The sequence below is a fragment of the Phascolarctos cinereus genome, unplaced genomic scaffold (genome assembly GCF_003287225.1).
Source record: "Phascolarctos cinereus isolate Bilbo 61053 unplaced genomic scaffold, phaCin_HiC Scaffold_5;HRSCAF=322, whole genome shotgun sequence".
In the NCBI taxonomy this organism is placed as follows: Eukaryota; Metazoa; Chordata; class Mammalia; order Diprotodontia; family Phascolarctidae; genus Phascolarctos; species Phascolarctos cinereus.
The window spans coordinates 318,408,263-318,426,817 of NW_027555958.1; the positions used below are offsets into that span (position 1 = coordinate 318,408,263).

The window sequence follows — 18,555 nt, forward strand, 5'->3', positions numbered from 1 at the left end:
ATGTATCACTTCCTCATATTTGAATATAAGCAGTTTATCTTTCTTTAGTTCATTCTTTTTCACTTTATGTTTCTCTTGTGTGTTTGAACGTCAGAGTTTCTACTCAGCTCTTGTCTTTTCATCAGGAATGTTTGGAAGTCCTCTATTGCACTAAAGATTCATTTTTTCCCCCTGTAGTAATATAATCAGTTTTGCTGGACAAGTTATTCTTGTTTGTAAGCCTATATTATCCTTCTTTCATTCTGACAAGTTCTTTGCTCTTTTCTAATAGTGGTTGTTAAATCATGGGTGAAACTGACTGCAGCTCCTCAGTAACTAAATTCTTTCTTTCTGTCTGCATGCAATATTTTTTCTTTGACCTAGAAACTCTGATTTTGACTATAATGTTTCTAGGAGTTTTTATTTTAGTGTTTCTTTCAGGAGATGATTCATTCCATTTTCACTTTATCCTCTGGTGCAGTTTTTGTTCAAGATTTCCTGAAATATAATGTCTAGCTTCTTTTTTGGGTCATGGATTTCAGGTAGTTCAATGATTCTTAATTTTATTTTCCTTGATGTTTTCTATATATGCTGTTTATTTTTTAATTTCTCATCATAATTTTTAAATTTTTTAAACATTTTTCCTTAAATATTAAAACTTAAATACACAATAAGAAAAGAAAAAGGAACATAAATTGAAACACAAAAATGTCATGTGCACAGCAGAACATAAAGAGAGGATTCAAAATATATAGCAATAAATTTCTGTTTTAAGAAAGTATATGTAATAAGTACTTCATGTTGTTTTGAGAGCTGTCCATCTTTTCTTTGCTTTCTTGTAAATTTGCTTTTGTTCTTTGCTGTGTACTTTTTACTTTGTTTCCCCACCCCCTCCCCAAAGGTTATGATTAAGCATGGATATATTTGTATATAGATATATATATATATACACATACATAAACATATACTTTCCCTAACAAATCCTACTCCTGCTCTTTGTTTTTATGTTTGTATGTATTATTTCCTATCCCTCCTGACTCCTCTACTTTACTTCTATCCACTACCTTGCCCTCCTATTATTTAACCTACCACACACACCTCCCCGCCAGGATCCCTCCCTTATCTTCCCATTCCCATAAATCTAAACACCCTTCTATACCCCCCTTTCACCTATTCCCTCACCCTCCCCTCTAAAGATCCTTCCCTTATCCTCTCCCCCCTCCCTATTCATTTAGCATTTTATTTTTCTGAATTTAGAAGACTTTTATACTCTTCTAGATATACAGATAGATCAATAGACAGATCGATCAATTGATAGATACACAGATAGACAGATATATGTATGTATGTATTGTGCCCTCTTGAACCCATTTCCAATGAAAATAGGTTTCCAGAATGAACAGCCCTCTTTCCCATCTAATTCCTCTGTGTCAGTTCTTCCTCTGCATCTCATTTGTATAAGATAATTACTCTTTTAAGTGTTCCTAAACAGTTTTACTTTTTAAAATCGTATCATGCTCAAGTCTACCCCAATCTTTCTTATGAACTACCTAATTACTAATAACAACCTTAGGGATACGTTTTACATTTTACATACATAAAAGGTAAACAGTCTGTCCTTATTGAGTGCCTTCTAATCAGTTTTTGGTATGCACCATATATCTCTCCTGGCTCTTGAATGTCAAATCTTCCATTAAGTTCAGGTTTTTTGTTTTTTTAAACAAAGTCCTGACACTCTGACAATTCATTAAATGTCCATTTTTTTCATTCAGGATTATCCTTAGCTTTGCTGGGTATGATATTTTTGGCAAGAACCCAGTCTTTTAATGTCACCACTGCTAAGTCTTATGTGATTCTAACTGTGGCACTGCCATATTTAAATCGTTTTTTTTTTCCTTGCTGCTTGTAATATTTTATCCTTGAGCTAGGAGTTTCAGAATTTGACAATAATATTCTAGTAGGTTTTCCTCATAGGATCTCTTTAAGGTGGTGATCAGTGGATTTTTTCTATTTCTACTTTCCTGTCTTGTTTTAATCTTCAGGGTAATTTAATTATTTTTTTTATTATTGTATCAAGATTCTTTTTTTGATCATAGCTTTCAGACAGTCTGATTATTCTTACGTTTTCTCTTCTTGTTCTGTTCTCCAGATCCGTTGTTTTTCTTATAAGATATTTCACATTGTCTTCTATTTTTTCATTCTTTATATTTTGTTTTATTATTTCTTTATCTCATAACTTTGCAGGCTTCTCCTTGCCCAATTCTGGTTTTCAAGGAGTCATTTTCCTTAAGATTCTCAATATCATTTTCTAATTGTTGACTTTTTTTTCATAATCTTTTTGTTTTTCTTGGATTGTTCTTTTTTTGTTTTGTTTTGTTTTTCCTCAAACTTTCTCATTTGATTTTTAAGTCTTTTTTAAATTTTTCTATGAATTCTTTTTGGGCAGGTGACCACTTGACATCACTCTTTGGGGTAGAAGGTTTCTTTACTTCAGTATCCTCCTCTGAAGACAAATTCCAGTCTTCTCTATTCCCACAGTAACTCTCTATGGTTGGATTCTTTCTCTTTGCCCTGTGCATTTTTTTTATTTGTAGTAGCTTAATTTTTGTAATCACTTCTAGTCATGGGGTATGGTGCCTCTGGCTTCAGATCCTCCTTCAGTTTTCCCTGCTTCCTCAGCCTCGTTAAGTGCCCACAGCCAGCATCTCTGCTCCGCTGCTTCTGCACTCACTGGGTGTTTGCTGGTCCCACATTTCCCCAGCAGTCAACTGAGGTTCCCTCAATCTTCCTGGCTCAGATGCCCAACTCTCCTCACTGATCCCTGCAACCCTGGTCTAAACTCTGCAAGTCTGTGACCTGGGAGACTAGATTCAGCTCATATCAGCTAGCTGGAAAGCTCTGCTGGTTCGGAGTGATAGAAATGCAGGCTTCCCTTTGCTCTGGGATTCCTGTTTATTCCTTCAGCTTATTCCTCTACTGGCTTAAACTAGGCTAGAAGTTGGAACTGAGTTTCTGCTTTGTATCTGGTATCTAAGCCACACTACTACTGCTGCTTGCTTCTGAAGCAGCTCCATTTGCAGTATGCAACTCACGGCTCACTCCTGCCTTTCACCCTACATAGCCACTTCTCAACACAGATCTCTTCATCTGCCCTAGATCTATGACATGAGACAAAGCTACTGGCTGGCATCTGTTCCTGCATCTGACCAAGGGTCCCAGTGCCAACTATTACAACTATTATTCTTTTTAAAAATCCTATCATACCTATTCTATAGAGGAAAGGCAGAGAGAGGACCTCATCTTCCCAACCTTTCTATGCACAAGGATGCTTCATGTAGTGTGTTCCTGACTAGAGCATCTACCTAGTGTCTACAGACATCTCTGTCTGTCTTTCTTGCTGACCTGGGCTGGAAAAACAAGTGTCAATTCTTAGATTTCCCCAACAGGATTCAGTCTGGTGCTTTTCCTAGATCTGTTTGGTGTAGAGTTCACTTTATTTCTTTCTGTTATATGCTATCTTGGCTATGCCCTGGTAGCCAACCTTCTAATTATGACTCTCCTAGGCATAAGATTAGCTAAGTTGATACAAGGACAATAGCTAGAGAGCTCATCATCATACCTGTACTTTTCAGCTTGGTAGGAAAGTGCCAGAGCCTGAGCTCCACAAACACAATCTTCAAGAAACCATCGTCACTTACACTGAAGCATTAGATTATAACTTTAGTGATAGAGAAATTCAGAGATGTGAGATCAAAGTGATCTGGGGCAGTGAGGGAAAGATTCCAGGAAAACAAGATACTAGAGCTGGACTTTGAAGATTTGTATAGGGGGTGAAGAGAAGAAAGCATAGGAGAGGGAAGGATAGTATGGTCAAAGAGTAATAGTGGGGTACAGTGAGAGCCCTGGATATTGTTAAGGAGTCTGGACTACAGGCAATGGTGAACTATTTGATATTATTTCATAGGGAGATGATGTAAGGAAACTAGTGCTTCTGGACTGTTAAGGCAACGGAAGTCGAAAGACACAGAATATTCGACTAACATTATAGTGGGACTAACAAATTAAATTTCTGCACATTTAGTCTACTGTTAGCTTAGAATTTTTCCCATTTGCTCAACTGTCTCTCTTCTCCAAGTGTTAACCATTTTATACATTTTTTTCCCCAGCTGCCCTGTGATCAGTTCAATAATCCTGAATCCATTGTGGATCACTGTTCAATTAAGGTCTTTCCCCATTTCAGTAAAGATACTGGCAGTCAGAGTACCAGATTATGAGCGTTTGTTGAGTATCTATATGAAACACAGCTTTATACTGCAGGCTGAAACCGGTGGTTAGAAGAAAAACCACAGGTATAGCTGTTCTGTAACAGCTCACAATTCACAGTAAAAATGGAGGGTAGTGATTTGAATAGATGGGAAGTCAAAGGTCATGCCATATTGAGGTTTACAAAATGCAAATCCCAGTAGAATATAAGCTCCTCAGAGGGCAGGGATTATTGGCTGGTTTTGTCTTTGTATCCCCAGGGTCTAATACAGAGCACTGAACACAGCAGGCACTTAAATGTTTGTAAATAGAACTGAATTAATGCAGAGTCTCCAAAGGTGAGGTAATGCTGCCCAACCACAGTCAAATAAAATTAGGGCAAAAGGGAAAGGCTTGATCCTATTAAGTATTCAGCACTGTGTCAGAGAGGAGGGACAATGAACAACCAAACAGTCTTTTGAATAATTTTTTAACTAACTACAGATTATATTCCCAGAAAAGATAAAGGCCAAAATAAAATGAACTTTCCATAATACACCAATTCTTAGAGTCAAAAGTCTAATTCAGAAGGCATGATATTCCAGTCTCCATATTATCATCCTAACAGCCTCATCTCTGACTAATTTCCTATATATACTGCATTTTTTCTTTGTTCAGAACAATTTTATTTATATAGGAAACCCCTTGTGTGGAAACTTGCTCTGTTAATGTATATCAGTAATTATTATGCAATTTTTTTGTATAAGAAGTGGGGTTTGAACCCACATCCTTCTGATCTTTACCGCTGATCTACTGTATACACAGATAAATACACAAACCAGACTCCTATTTCATGAAAATAGCCATGCTTTTCTGCATTTTGTTGATATTTTTATTTTTACAAGGAATGCCTTGCACACTTATCTTCATTCATTCATTCAACAAACATTTATTATATGGCTACTATGTATAGAGTACTCCACTAGTCAAAAGGGAAGATCAAATGTGTTGGTCCAACATGGTCCCTGATCTTACTCATTCAACAAACATTTAAGTGCCAGATAAAGAGAAGAAAAAAACAGTTCCTACATTCAAGGAGCTTTATATTCTATTGGGGGTGATGGTATGGGGGAAAATACCATGGCATAAAATCTAGTAATGGGAATAAGACACAAACACATAGATCTATGATACAGTAATACATATATGTGGGGACATAAAATGTGACCTGGGCATACTGGTAACCCAGATCCGTACTCTACATATACCTATGATTAAATGATAAATGCATTATAGAGAAGTCCAAATCAAAGAGCTTCATGAGGGCCAAGAGATAACTTCATTAATGACAAGGATAACCAATATACAAAGGCAACAAGTGGTTGAGATATTAAGTTAGATATGAGTTGATGATCTGGATCAGTGGGATGTTTCTTATCATGATGAAAGCATATGACCGGTCCAAAGGAAAAATTATTTTTGTGCTTGATTTAGTCTACTTTTCTTTATGAGTTGCTATGGTAACTTAAGGGGGGGGCAGAGCAGCACTATATTTAAATAATATTACAGCACGTGGTGCCTTGCCCATAATAGATGCTCAATAAATATTCAAAGAACTGACTTAAATTTGTTTTGGAATGTTTCATGGGAAGGAACTATGTGAGTGTGAGGGTGGAAGATGTGGGAAGGGCTGTTCCTCAGAAGTGATGGAAGCACAATTTTCTTTTTCTAGGAAATGAACAAAAATACCATAATCAAGTATAGCTGTTATACTTGAGGAATGTATAGTACAAAGTTTCCCAAACTGCATATAGATCAATTACACAGGGCCTTACAGTAACCAACCACATACCATTTTATTTTGTTTTATTTATTTAAGAAATGCTGTGAAGGGTTAGGCAGAATTTCTAAAGCCTGGAGCTGGAGCTCTGATACAATCCATAGATTGACTGAATTTTGCAATGTGCAGTGCCTGAATAAGTGTTAGATGGAGTAACATAAGTGGAAATGGAATTTTGCTGGAGAGATCAATAACTAAAAGTAGCAGACTTCCTCTACTTGGAAGGAAAGGGCTCAGCTACCTCACCACAGGCAAATTTTACTATACTCCAAACCATAAAAACTGTTGACACTAATTCTGTTCTGGAACTGTGGGTTTGCTTGTATCCTACAAAGGAAAGCGAGAAAGGAGAGCCATTCTTATATTTCAAGATGGCAGTATGAAGAGGTATGAAAAACAAAGACCAAAGATAGAACAAGAAGAAACAACACATGCAATAGATGTTCATTTGCTTGTTTCTTTTAAGGCAGAGAAATGGTACAGGACACACGCTCCTTTCTTTAGCATGAGTCACTCTTTAAGAAGAAACAGAAAATCTAACCAGCTTTATTGGTGGCTTTGCTCTAAAGAGATATTATTGCTGATGGCAATGTGGCAGGTAAAAATATATTTCTATCATATGACAGATTACTGGTGAGAAGGAATACAAGGAAAAGGGTTAACTGAAGCCATTTCTTAGTTTCGAATCAAGATGAGAATTTTCCCCAGTGTTTTCACTGGCAAAGAAATAGCCATTAAAAAAAAGGGCATTTAGAAATTTTGTTTAGCATTGTAGTGACCTGGGGCAGCTAGGTGGTACAGTGGATAGAGCACCAGCCCTGGAGTCAGGAGGACCTGAGTTCAAATCTGGCCTAAGACACATAACACTCACTAGCTGTGTGACCCTGGGCAAGTCACTTAACCCCATTGCCTAGCTAAAAAAAAAAAGAAAAGAAAAAAAAAGCATTGTAGTGACCTCTTTTAGTTTACTGGTCAAAAGAGACATATACTAAGCTACGGTTTCTTTCCCTTAATATGAATCCTTCCTTGGCTGAGCAGGAAGAAAAAAAGTCTATTTTTTCTAGGTTTTGGGGACCTCTTTCCCCTAGTGCAGCCACAGCACTCAGGGAGATTCCTTGCTTCTTGCCCTAATCCTAAGAGGATTCAGTGTTTTCTTTTGGCTAGATGCCAGAGAGGGGCTTAGACTTGGTTTGGGGACATCTAGAGGGATTTGAGGAGAGAATGGGAGGTGAGGGCAAGACAGAAAACTGACAGACTAGAGGAGAGGGCAAGTTAATTTGCTAAGAAACACTGAGATCATAAGAGCTAAGGATGCATCCAACTTCACAAAAAGATGATGGGAAAAATTAATAAATATCTATGGACTGCATATATATTTCTTCACAACAAGTAGGTCAGAAAATGCATAGGAAAAAAAGACAGAAAAAATTTAATAGGGAGTTTCTCCTTTGCTTTTTCTTCCAAAATATTTTATCTTTAATGTATCATTTCAGTGACTTGAAAGAGTAAACAATATTCACATAGAAATTTCAGATGATATTTAAGTGGAAGGTGATGCCAACACCAAAAAGGTCAGAAAACATGATACAATCAGACTTCAAGCAATTAGAAATCCAATAGGGACATCATACAACAAAATAGTTTGGAAAAGTGTCTTACAATCTACATTTAGAGAAATATGATCAGAAACACAAATATTCACTGGGAACAAGAGAGATCCCAAGGGATGATAGGGAATCATGAACTACAGTGAAAATAAGCCTACAATAGGATACTACAGCAATTAAACATGAATTAAATTAAAAAAAAAACTACTGGCTAAAATGACTTTAAGTAAGAGTCTATGTTACTCCACGCCAAGACTCAGAGAGAGAGAGAAAGTACAAAGGGGCACTGCATTTTGGGGCACTTCAATTTTAATGATCTGAAAACATCTGAATAACCAAAGCTTGAAAGAGATTGCTAATAGAATGAAAGCTTCAGAATACAAGAGACAGATGCTGCAATACTTATATTCATCAATATTTGGTATAGTGTCCCTAAGGCAAGGAAACTTTAAAAAGTGAGAAGAGGAAGAAAGCAAAGAAAAAGGAAAAAGACCCATACCTACAAAAATATTTATAGCAATTCTTTTTGAGGTGGCAAAGAACTGGAAACTGAGGGAATGTCCATCAATTGGGAAATAACTAAACAAGTTATGGTATACGAATGTGATGGAATACTATTGTGCTGTAAAAAACAACGAAGAGGATTCTTTCTGAAAAACTTGGAAAGAATTATACGAATTGATGTAAAGTGAAGAGAGCAGAACCAGAAGAACAACTTCCACAGTAACAATATTGTCAAGATAATCAACTGTGAAAAACTTAGAAACTTGAATCAATTCAATGACCCATTAGAATTCCAAAGGATTCAAGATGAAAAATGTTGTCCACCTCTAAAGAGAGAACTGATACCTTCAGAGTACAGATGGAAACATAATTTTTTTTCTCTTCCTTTTTTTTCAGAAAATGGCTAATGTAGAAATGTTTTGCATGATTTCATATGTATAATGAGTATTGTATTTTTTGCCTTTTAAAGGGTGAGAGAGGAATAGAGGGAGGGAGATTTTGGAATTTAAAATAAAATTTAAATAATTTTTTTAAATTACCTGGTGGTAGCAATAATAGGAGGAACTAGGTGACTAATTCAATTTTTAAACATTCTAATGTGCCAATTTTATGCCAGGCATTTTGGAAATCAGGTAAAGACAAAAGACAAAGTCTTAGATCTCAAAGAGCTTATATTCCCTCAGGTTTGATGAGATATATTTGGAAATCAGGTAAAGATAAAAGACAAAGTCCTAGATCTCAAAGAGCTTATATTCCCTCAGGTTTGATGAGATATACATGCAAATAAATGATACAAACCAGAATTTTTTTCAGTGTATAGCAGCAGTCAAAGAGTAGCTTAAGAAGTTTGAGAAATGAAGAATCACTGTTTCAGATAGGGAGAGAGTGTTGATAAAAGAAGTCTTAATGGGCTAAAAGAAGAGAAGCATTCTAACAGGTGGAAATATGGAATAAGTTCATTCCAGACAATGCAGATGGCTTTTGTGGAAATACAAAGAAGTGGGAGAAGGCAGGATAAAACTGAACCAAATTTACAAAAATAAGAAACATTCTCCAGTTGATAGATAAATGGTCAAAGGATATGAACAGACAGTTTTCAGAAGAAGGAATCAGAGCTATCTATAGTCATATGAAAAAATACTCTAAATCACTATTGATTAGAGAAATGCAAATTAAAACAACTCTGAGGTATCACCTCACATCTATCAGATTGGCTAACATGACAGAAAAAGAAAAGGACAAATGTTGGAGGGGATGTGGAAAAACTGAAACACTAATACACCACTGGTAGGGTTGTGAACTGGTCCAACCATTCTCGAGAATAATTTGGAACTGTGCCCAAAGGGGTATAAAACTGTGTATAACCTTTGACTCAGCAATACCACTACCTGGTCTCAAGAGATCAAAGAAAAACAAAAGGATATAGATAAATATGTGCATGTATACACACACATATATGTTTATAACAGCTCTTTTTGTGATGGAAAAGAATTGGAAATTGAGGGGATATCCATCAATTAGGTAATGGATGAAAAAGTTGTGGTATACAGTTGTGATGGAATACTATTATATAAGAATATAATGTAAGAAATGACAAGGGAGGTGGTTTCAGAAAAATCTGGGAAGACCGAATGAATTGATACAGAGTGAAGTGAACAGAGCCAGATTATTTTACATAATAACAGCAACATTGTAACAATGATCAACTGTGAAAGGCTTAGCTACTTTAATCAACACAATGATGCAAGATAATTCGAAAGAATGCAACCTTCAGAGAGTACTGATGAACCCCAAGTATAAATTAAAGTATAATTTTCTCATTTTTCTTGCTTTTTTTGGTAATATGGCTAATATGGTATCACCCTTTAATCTAAATCATGTATCCATTTTGATCTCATCTTGGTATATGGTATGAAATACTGGTCTATGCCTAGTTTCCACCAAACCACTTTCCAGTTTTCCCAGCAATTTTTGTCAAACAGTGAGTTGTTTCCCCCAAAGCCTGGGTCTTTGGGCTTATTAAAGACTAGATTGCAATGTTCATTTCCTATTGTGTACTGTGTACCTCATCTATTCCACTGATAAACCATTCTATTTCAAAATAAGTACTAGATTGTTTTGATGATTACCACTTTGTAACAAAGTTTGAAATCTGGAACTGTTAGTCTGCCTTTCTTCACAATATTTTTCAGTGATTTCCTTGATATTCTTGACCTTTTTTTTCTTCCAGATGAATTTTGTTATTATTTTTTCTACCTCTTTAATTCTTTGGTAGTTTGATTGGTATGGCACTGAACATGAGAATTAATTTAGGTAGAATTCTCATTTTTATTACATGGGGTTGGCCTACCCATGAGGAATTAATATTTCTCCAATAGTTCAGATTTGTCTTAATTTGTGTGAGAAGTATTTTGTAATTGTGTTCATATAGAGTCCATCAGTGTCCCAATTTTTCCATATCCAACATTTATCCTTTCCTTTTTCTGTCATGTTAGCCAATCTGGTAGGTGTTAGGTGGCACCTTGGTAGGCAGACTCCCAAGTATTTTATATCATCTACAATTAATTTAAATGGAATTTCTCTTACTATCTCTTCCTGCAACGTTTTGTCGGTAATATATTGAATTGCTGATGTAGGTTTATTTTATATTCTGTAACTTTACTAAAGTTGTTAATTGTATCAATTAGTTTTTTCGTAAATTCTTTAAGATTTTCTAAGTGTACTATCACGTTGTCTGCAAAAGTGACAGGTGTTTCCTCCCTGTCTATTCTAATTCCTTTAATTACTTCACTATAGCTAGCATTTCTAGTACAAAATGTTAATAATAGTAGTGATAATGAACATCCATGCTTCCCCGTGATTTTACTGATAAAGCTTCTAGTTTATACTCATTACGGTCAATGCTTGCTTTTGGTTTTAGAGAGACATTACTTATTATTTAAAGAAAAGCTTGATTCCTAGTCTTTCTAGTGTTTTTAAAAGGAATGGGTGTTATATTTTGTCAAAAGCTTTGTCTCCATCTGCTGAGACAGTAATTTTTTTTTGTTCTTGCTATTGATATAATCAATTATACTTTTAGTTTTCCTAATATTGAACCAGCTAAATGTCACCTAGTCATAGTGTATGATCTTGTGATACATTGCTATAATCTACTTTCTAGTATTTTATTTAAGAATTTTGCTTTAATATTCATTAGGGAAATTGGTCTATAATTTTTGTTCTCTGTTTTTGTTCTCCCTGGTTTAAATATCAAGACCATATCTGTGTCACAGAAGGAATTTGGTAGGACTTCTTTACCTATTTTTTCAAATAGTTTACATACTATTGGAATTAATCGATCTTTAAATTTTAGATAGAATTCACTTGTAAATCCATCTGGTCCTGGGGATTTTTTCTTTTTGAAGATAGAGTTATTTTAGTATTCCATTTCCTCTTCTGTTAATCTGGGTAATTTATATTTTTGTAAATATGCATCCATTTCACTTAGATTGTCAGTTTTATTGGCATACAATTGGGCAAAACAGCTCCTAATAATTGCTTTAATTTCATCTTCATTGGTGGTGCATTTACCCTTTTCATTTTTGAACCTGGTAATTTGGTTTTCTTGTTTCTTTTTTAAATCAAATTAACCAATAGTTTATCTATTTTATTGGCTTATCAAACTAGCTCCTAGTTTTTTTAATTCAATGTTTTGGTTTTGTTTTATTTTTTTTAACTTTGAATTTTATCAATCTCTCCTTTGATTTTCAGGATTTCTATTTTGGCGTTTAATAGAGGATTCTTAATTTGTTCATCTTCTAGTTTTTTAAACTGCATGCCGAATTCATTGATCTCCTCTTTTCTCTTTTATATTGACGTTAGCGTTTAGAGATATAAATTTTCTTTAAGTATTGCTTTGGCTGCATCCCACAAATTTTGGCATATTGTTTCTGGAGACAGGAAGAGTAAGAAAAACCAGAAGTGACTGAGAGCAACAGTTGGAGAGGTAGAAAGAAAACCAATAGAGTTATGTCACAGAAGTCAAAGGAGGAGAAAGAGGAAGGGATCTTCAATAGTGTCAAAAGTTGCAGAAAGGTTAAGTAGAATGAAAACTAAAGAGAGGCCAGTATATTTGGTAATTAGGAGATTATGGCTCAGAGAGAATAGTTTTAGTGGAAAGATGAAAACTATCAGTGATGAAACAATTGTGATTAATAAGAAGATTGGCTTGATTCAAGAATGACTGTGGAAAAGACAGGTCTCTTCAATATGGTAGTGATTACATTAAAAGAATACTAACAGATGACATTTATAGTAGAGTCTTTTATAGCTATCCAACATGTTATTAATGTAACAAGTAAACTGAGGTGCTGGAGAAATAGTGCTGAATTTGGAATCAAGAGAACCTCAGTCCAAATCCCAGTTCTATTACTTATTACCTGAGTAGCCTTAGACAAGAATGTTATTCTCAGGCTTCAGGCTCCTCTTCTATAAAATGAGAGGGTTGGGCCAACTGATCTTGTTCAAAATCTTAAAGGTCATTATGGAAGTGCTAGTATTTGAACCAAGGTCTTCTGACTCCAAAACCCATGTTCCCTCCATTAAACCACACTGTGATGCACAAAATCTGGTCAGCCAAAATAACTTTTAAAGTTTTAAATTCTTATTCCAAAGAAAATATAAACATATTTAAGAAGTGAGTCCACAATATTTACCTTGGTCTTACTGATACTCCCTAAGTTCTTCTTACCTGAGGCTGTTGAGATCCAGGTCATCAGTGTCAAAATCCAAAAGGGGCTGAGGAGTGTCACTTGGGCCATGAGACTGCAGCACAGAGGAACTCGATGATATAACTGTAGTTTGGCCAGAAGGGTGAATGGTTTTGAATTGGAACTGGGGACCCATCCATAGACGTCTATGGGGTCCAGTGTGGGTCACAATTTCAACCTGGAACAAAACAGGCCTAGCATGATTAAAATATATCCTGACACATTCCTTTGTTTGCCATTCATCAAACCACCTCCCACCCTTTACTCTAAGCCCATTTCCTCCAGGAAACCCATCTTAATCAAATGGGAGCACAAGAAGGCACCTGCCACTGAAAGGTCATCCTGATTACAGTTTGAAGAGGCAGCCATACCACAACCCTCCTCTGGCTTTCACATAAATAAAGACAAACAAATAATAACCCCACCCCCCAAAAAATGCCAAAAAGGAATAGTTGCAGCCTACCTTTTGTTCTCCCTAAGGGCTATATCTTTCCCACATTCCACATAGTACTTACCATTCTGAGGGCATGCAATGAATCCTACACCTATCAATCCACAGATTAAAAGTAATTCCTTCCCTGAGGACCAAGCTCATGACAAACTTGAAGCTGTTCTTGAACTATCCAAGGAAAAGAAAAGGTCTGAAATAATTCTTAACACCTGAAACCAGTTATCTCCCCATCATCAAATGTTACTAGGCTTACTCTACTGCTATCATGCCCCACCTCCCCCATCTCCAAAAACTACTTGTTTGTTTGTTTGTTTTTGGTAAGGCAATCGGGATTAAGTGACTTGCCCAGGGTCACACAGCCAGCAAGTGTCAAGTGTCTGAGGCTGGATTTGAACTCAGGTCCTCCTAACTCCAAGGCCAGAGCTTTACCCACTGCACCATCTAGCTGCCCCAAAGAACTACTTTTTAAATGAGAAGAGTTAGCTGTTTCTACGAAAAACTGGATTCTTCTTTTTTCTTTTTAATAGCCCAAAGTTTCTGAAACATAAGGAAGTGATAAAAAAGATTTCCTACATAACATGTATCTTTGCCTGTCATTATTCATGCTATAGAAATGGGAAATGCCAATGTGTTTCATGAATCATATACTTAAAATGAAGAAAGAAAAACACACCCTTAACACTTGTTGAGAGGCAGCAAGGCAGAATGGATGGAGAGCCACCCTTGGAATCTGATCTTTCCTCTGCTGTATACTAGCTGTTTGACCTTGGACAGGTCACTTAACCACTTGGTGCATCCAATTCTCAAAGACTCTGAGCTGCAGAAGAGTTGGTGATCTGCATCAGTAGAATGATTTACACGCAAACAATTCAATACGAAACTGAAATTGGAGGACCAGAACTGGTTCCCTCCCCAAAATCACTTATTATTGTATTGGGTGCTTTAAAAAGAAAAATTGAACATTATTTTTAAAGGACAAAATCAGAAAGTATATATGTGGTATTCCAGGATTTCACAAACAGGGTGCCTACAACCCAGGTGAACTATATGGAGACCAGGGATGAAGGGGCAACATTTCTTAATGTCTGTAATTGCTAAATCCACCTTTGAGTACAGCAAATGAGACTTTCACTTTCTGCACTTGATGATAAAAATAGATGTGCCATACTTTTGTTTTTAGTTCCTTTACTGAGGCCATATTTCTGTACTTAAGGTGACTGAATTCTTGGCAAAAAGTAATTGCAAAGGAGAGGGTAGCTCTAGGATTGTGAGCCCTCAAGGAAAAAATGTGGGGGTAGGGGTGGGAGAGGGCGCACCTGCCTTGAACATCTACATACCTATTGATCTTAAGGTGCAGCTCAGACTGGCTACGGACATTTCAGATTCTAGCTGCTCACAGGCAATGAGGTAAATTAGGGCACAGATACAGCATTCTGTGCATTTGAAGCTGGAAACCGTCAGTGTCACAGAGCCAAGAGGTAAACAGATGCCTGTGCAATTTCACAGAGGCAATGGCCAGATGTTCCTATTCATTCTCCTGTTGTGTGCAGGACAAACATATTGTACAGACTTCACACTGACAGCACACATTACCCCCTGTTCTAATTGAAAAGTTGAAGTGAAGGGCAGAATTTTTCCACAGCATTCTGTAAGTGGGGATAAGATTTTCAATTTAAAAGCCACCCAGACTTGTGGCCTTAACCCATTGTGGTGCTGGGTGAAAGTAGAATTACCACTAGATTCCAGAGGATAAACCTTTTAGCCTTGCCTTTAATCCCTGGGGCACAGGCATGTAGGCAACTCTTCCCCTCTTCCCAAGTTTCCTACCTTCTCCAGGCCAAGCTCCCTGATACATCATTCACTTTTCCTATGCCTAACCACTGTTGCAGAGGGGGTAGAGTTTGGGAAGAAGGGTGCACCTGTCTGAAGAAAAATCTGACGGATTGGTAATCTGAGCTGGACTACTAACCTCCCCGATGATGTCAGATCCCAGGCAGACAAAACAATGACATTTGTTATAAAGTCATTTGTAATCACATCACTTTGAAAACCCACCCAAGATCATTTGACTTCAAAGCTTCAAGCAATGAAGATAACTTCACATGGAAGGGAAGAGGAGTTAAATGAAGTTGTGATAGATTAGGTTCATTGGTCACTGGAAAATGCATTAATATGAGCATGGGAAAGGCAAGAGAGCTTTGCAAGACAAGGCATTTTGAAGAAAAGGATGTTGCACTTACTTACATAATAAAAGTACAGCCCAATCTGTAGGAAATTTGATCCAACAGTATCCCAAAGTTTTTGGCCCAAAAAATCCCAAAGACAGTGAATAATAGCTTTACTGTTTTCTTTTAAAGTCAACTCTTTCTCATTTATTTTAACCCTGATGAAAGGGCATTTTAAAGAGCTCATCTGAAATCCAAGCTAGTCAGGGGGTGTAAATGCTGAATTGCTTAGAAGATATGCATATTTTATCCTCCAATGTGTGGAAACTAATGCAAGCTGCTAATGAACAGTGAGATACCTTTAATTTGAGAGATATTTTGTTAATATACATGAAAATCTTAAATAGATTTAATGGGTCATTCTGCCCTTGATATACTTTGAATTGTCAAAACAAACCAAAGAGGATAATGGGTTTCCATTTTCCCTTCCATTAACTCCACAACGCTTATACCTCCTTCCCTTGGTTCCCACCTGGGAAAGCCATTCTTCATCCTCTTGTCCACTGTGGTCTGAGGCTAAACTGTCGTAGGATTCATGGCGTGTAATGGGTCCAGGACTTCCAGGAGGAACTACTGTGTAAAGAAAAAAGTACAAGTCATTTAGACCAAAAGAGGGGAACTTGGGTTTGGGTCACCAAAGTATGACTAAAGTGATGTTCTTCAAGAGAAAAGATGTAAAAGTATAAGGTCCCAAGACACAACAAAGCATTGAAACTTTAGTAGATTTTGTGTAAAGTCATCATGATTATTCAAATTATCATGCTGTCTCTAGCTTGAAATACTTATTTATAAAAAAAATGGGTTTATACTCATGAATTGGGAAATGACTAAAGAAATTATGGTTTACTAAAGTGATAGAATATTATTAGACCAGAAAAAAATGAAAATAAAGAATTTACAGGGAAGCCTGAGAAGACAAACATGAACTGAATATGATGCAAACTGAAGTAAGCAGAACCAGGAAAATAATGTACACAATGTCTATAACAGAAAGTAAATGGAAAGAACAACAACAAAATTCAAATATATAATTATAATATATTATGTAAATATATATAATTAAAATATATAATTAATATGGCATAGTTTGGCTGGAAAAAAAGATGGAAATATACATTTCTCCCTTCTTTGCTAAGTCTAAATACTATAGATGTGTAATATTGCCTAAAATATGATACTTAGAGGGCTGATTAGTTTTACTTAATTGCATTCTCCCCCCTCTTTACTATTCTTTGCTATGGTAAGGTATGACTCTTGGTAAAGAAGGGGGAAAAGTACATTGGGAAGTTAAGATGATGAAAAAAAATAGATTTAAGTAGATTTCCTTAGTTTTTATATATGTTTTTAGAGATAAAATGTGTTTTTTTCTTATCATCATAATAATAATCTCTCCACAATTGTTTCCTAGAACCAATAATAATCATTAAAATTACTCAGTGTTTGACTTCCTTTAAGTGTTCTTTTTATTTCCATTGTTTCATCTATTGGATAGACATAATTCTCCTGGTTCTGCTCACTTTTCTTTACTTTGGCTCATATAAGTTTTGTCACATTTCTTTGAATTCTTCAGATCAGTCAGTCATTTATTCAATGATATTCCATTACATTCTAATATCACAATTTGTTCAGCTATTCAGTAGAGCCCTACTTTCTAGGTGAGGGATTTTTTTAGGGGGGGCAGGGGAATGAGGTACAGAAAAAAGTGTCATATCTATATGGGGACACATTGAGCCCAGCCTGAAGTTTTTAAACGAATAAAAGATAAATCAAAAAACCAAGATGACACCTCTTTCCTCCAGGGATCTATCACAGACAATGCCACTGTCACTAACAGGAGTTTTGAACATCTTGTTCAAGATCCATGGCACATCCAATTCAGTGGTAGAGCTCCAGAAAGGATCAATTACAAAACCTATCCTTGGATAATAGCAGAACACAAGCCTCAAAGGGATGTATTTCCCAGTCTTCCAGAGCAGAATGGCTCCAACCACTACTCTACACTGGCCTGCTCATTTAGGTTGCGCTTTTGAAATCAATGCCAGATGTGGAGAAGCCTGAAATCAACTTCCTCAATCATTCTGTAGATACAGCAAATGGAGTGCAAAACTGGATTTGGGGACTAATTATTTCCTGCTTATCTGGAGAGGTATGTTCGTTTCATTCTGTCTTTTCCCAGTCCTCTTCAGGGACTCCCAAGCTACAGAGTCCCCCTTCCCTGTCAGGTAGGAATCTACTTGTGTCAGTAACAGATATTCTTCTGTAGGTCACATAACAAACACTTAGTGTTTGTTCTGTCAGAAGAAAGGTGAGAGGGAGAAGGTGGAGAAAAAGGATATTCAATTCATCTGCAGTGGGAAGAATTAGAGTGCAGTAAAGAAAAAGAAAACTCTCACATAACCCAGTCCCACAAAATTTTCACAAAATAAGTGTTCTAAAGCATAGGTATCAAACATGCCTTTTATAACACACCTGAATCAGATTAAAATATAATTGGGAAATATTGAACTAAATAAATAAAAATACAACAGAACATAGATAATGTGAATCTATGGTTTTCTAAGCCAAAATGTATCCCACAGGGATCCTTATGTAGAGTTTACTGACCCTCTGAAAAAATGTTTATCCTGGTTTACTAGGGAAAATGAACCTGGACTTCTGGCCAAGATAGAATGGAGGTAGAGTAACCAGCTCCCACATACCTACTTCAGCAAAAACCTGAAAATCAGACCATTTCAAATAATAATCAAGAAATTCAATGAGAAACCATAGCAAGTGACTTTATCTAACCAAGGACTGTACAAAAAGTCAACCAGAAGCCTATGAGCAACAGGAAAGGAGACTAACAGCAAAGCCAGCACCAGAGAAGGCAAAAAAGTCCAACTTCCCAGTGAAACCAGCAATGGGTCAGAAATATTCATAGCCTACAAGGCTTTGTGTCCAGAGACATCAAAATCAGAAG

The 18,555-nt window shown here is 36.2% G+C and overlaps 1 protein-coding gene across 1 annotated transcript in view; it reads right to left on the reverse strand.

Moving 5' to 3' along the window:
* Positions 1-18,555, reverse strand: part of BCAS3 (BCAS3 microtubule associated cell migration factor) — a 766,782-nt gene that overhangs the window by 348,597 nt on the left and 399,630 nt on the right. Inside the window, 2 exon segments of the mRNA XM_078156106.1 lie at positions 12,902-13,098; positions 16,069-16,169. Coding sequence (XP_078012232.1) covers positions 12,902-13,098; positions 16,069-16,169 — 298 coding nt within the window.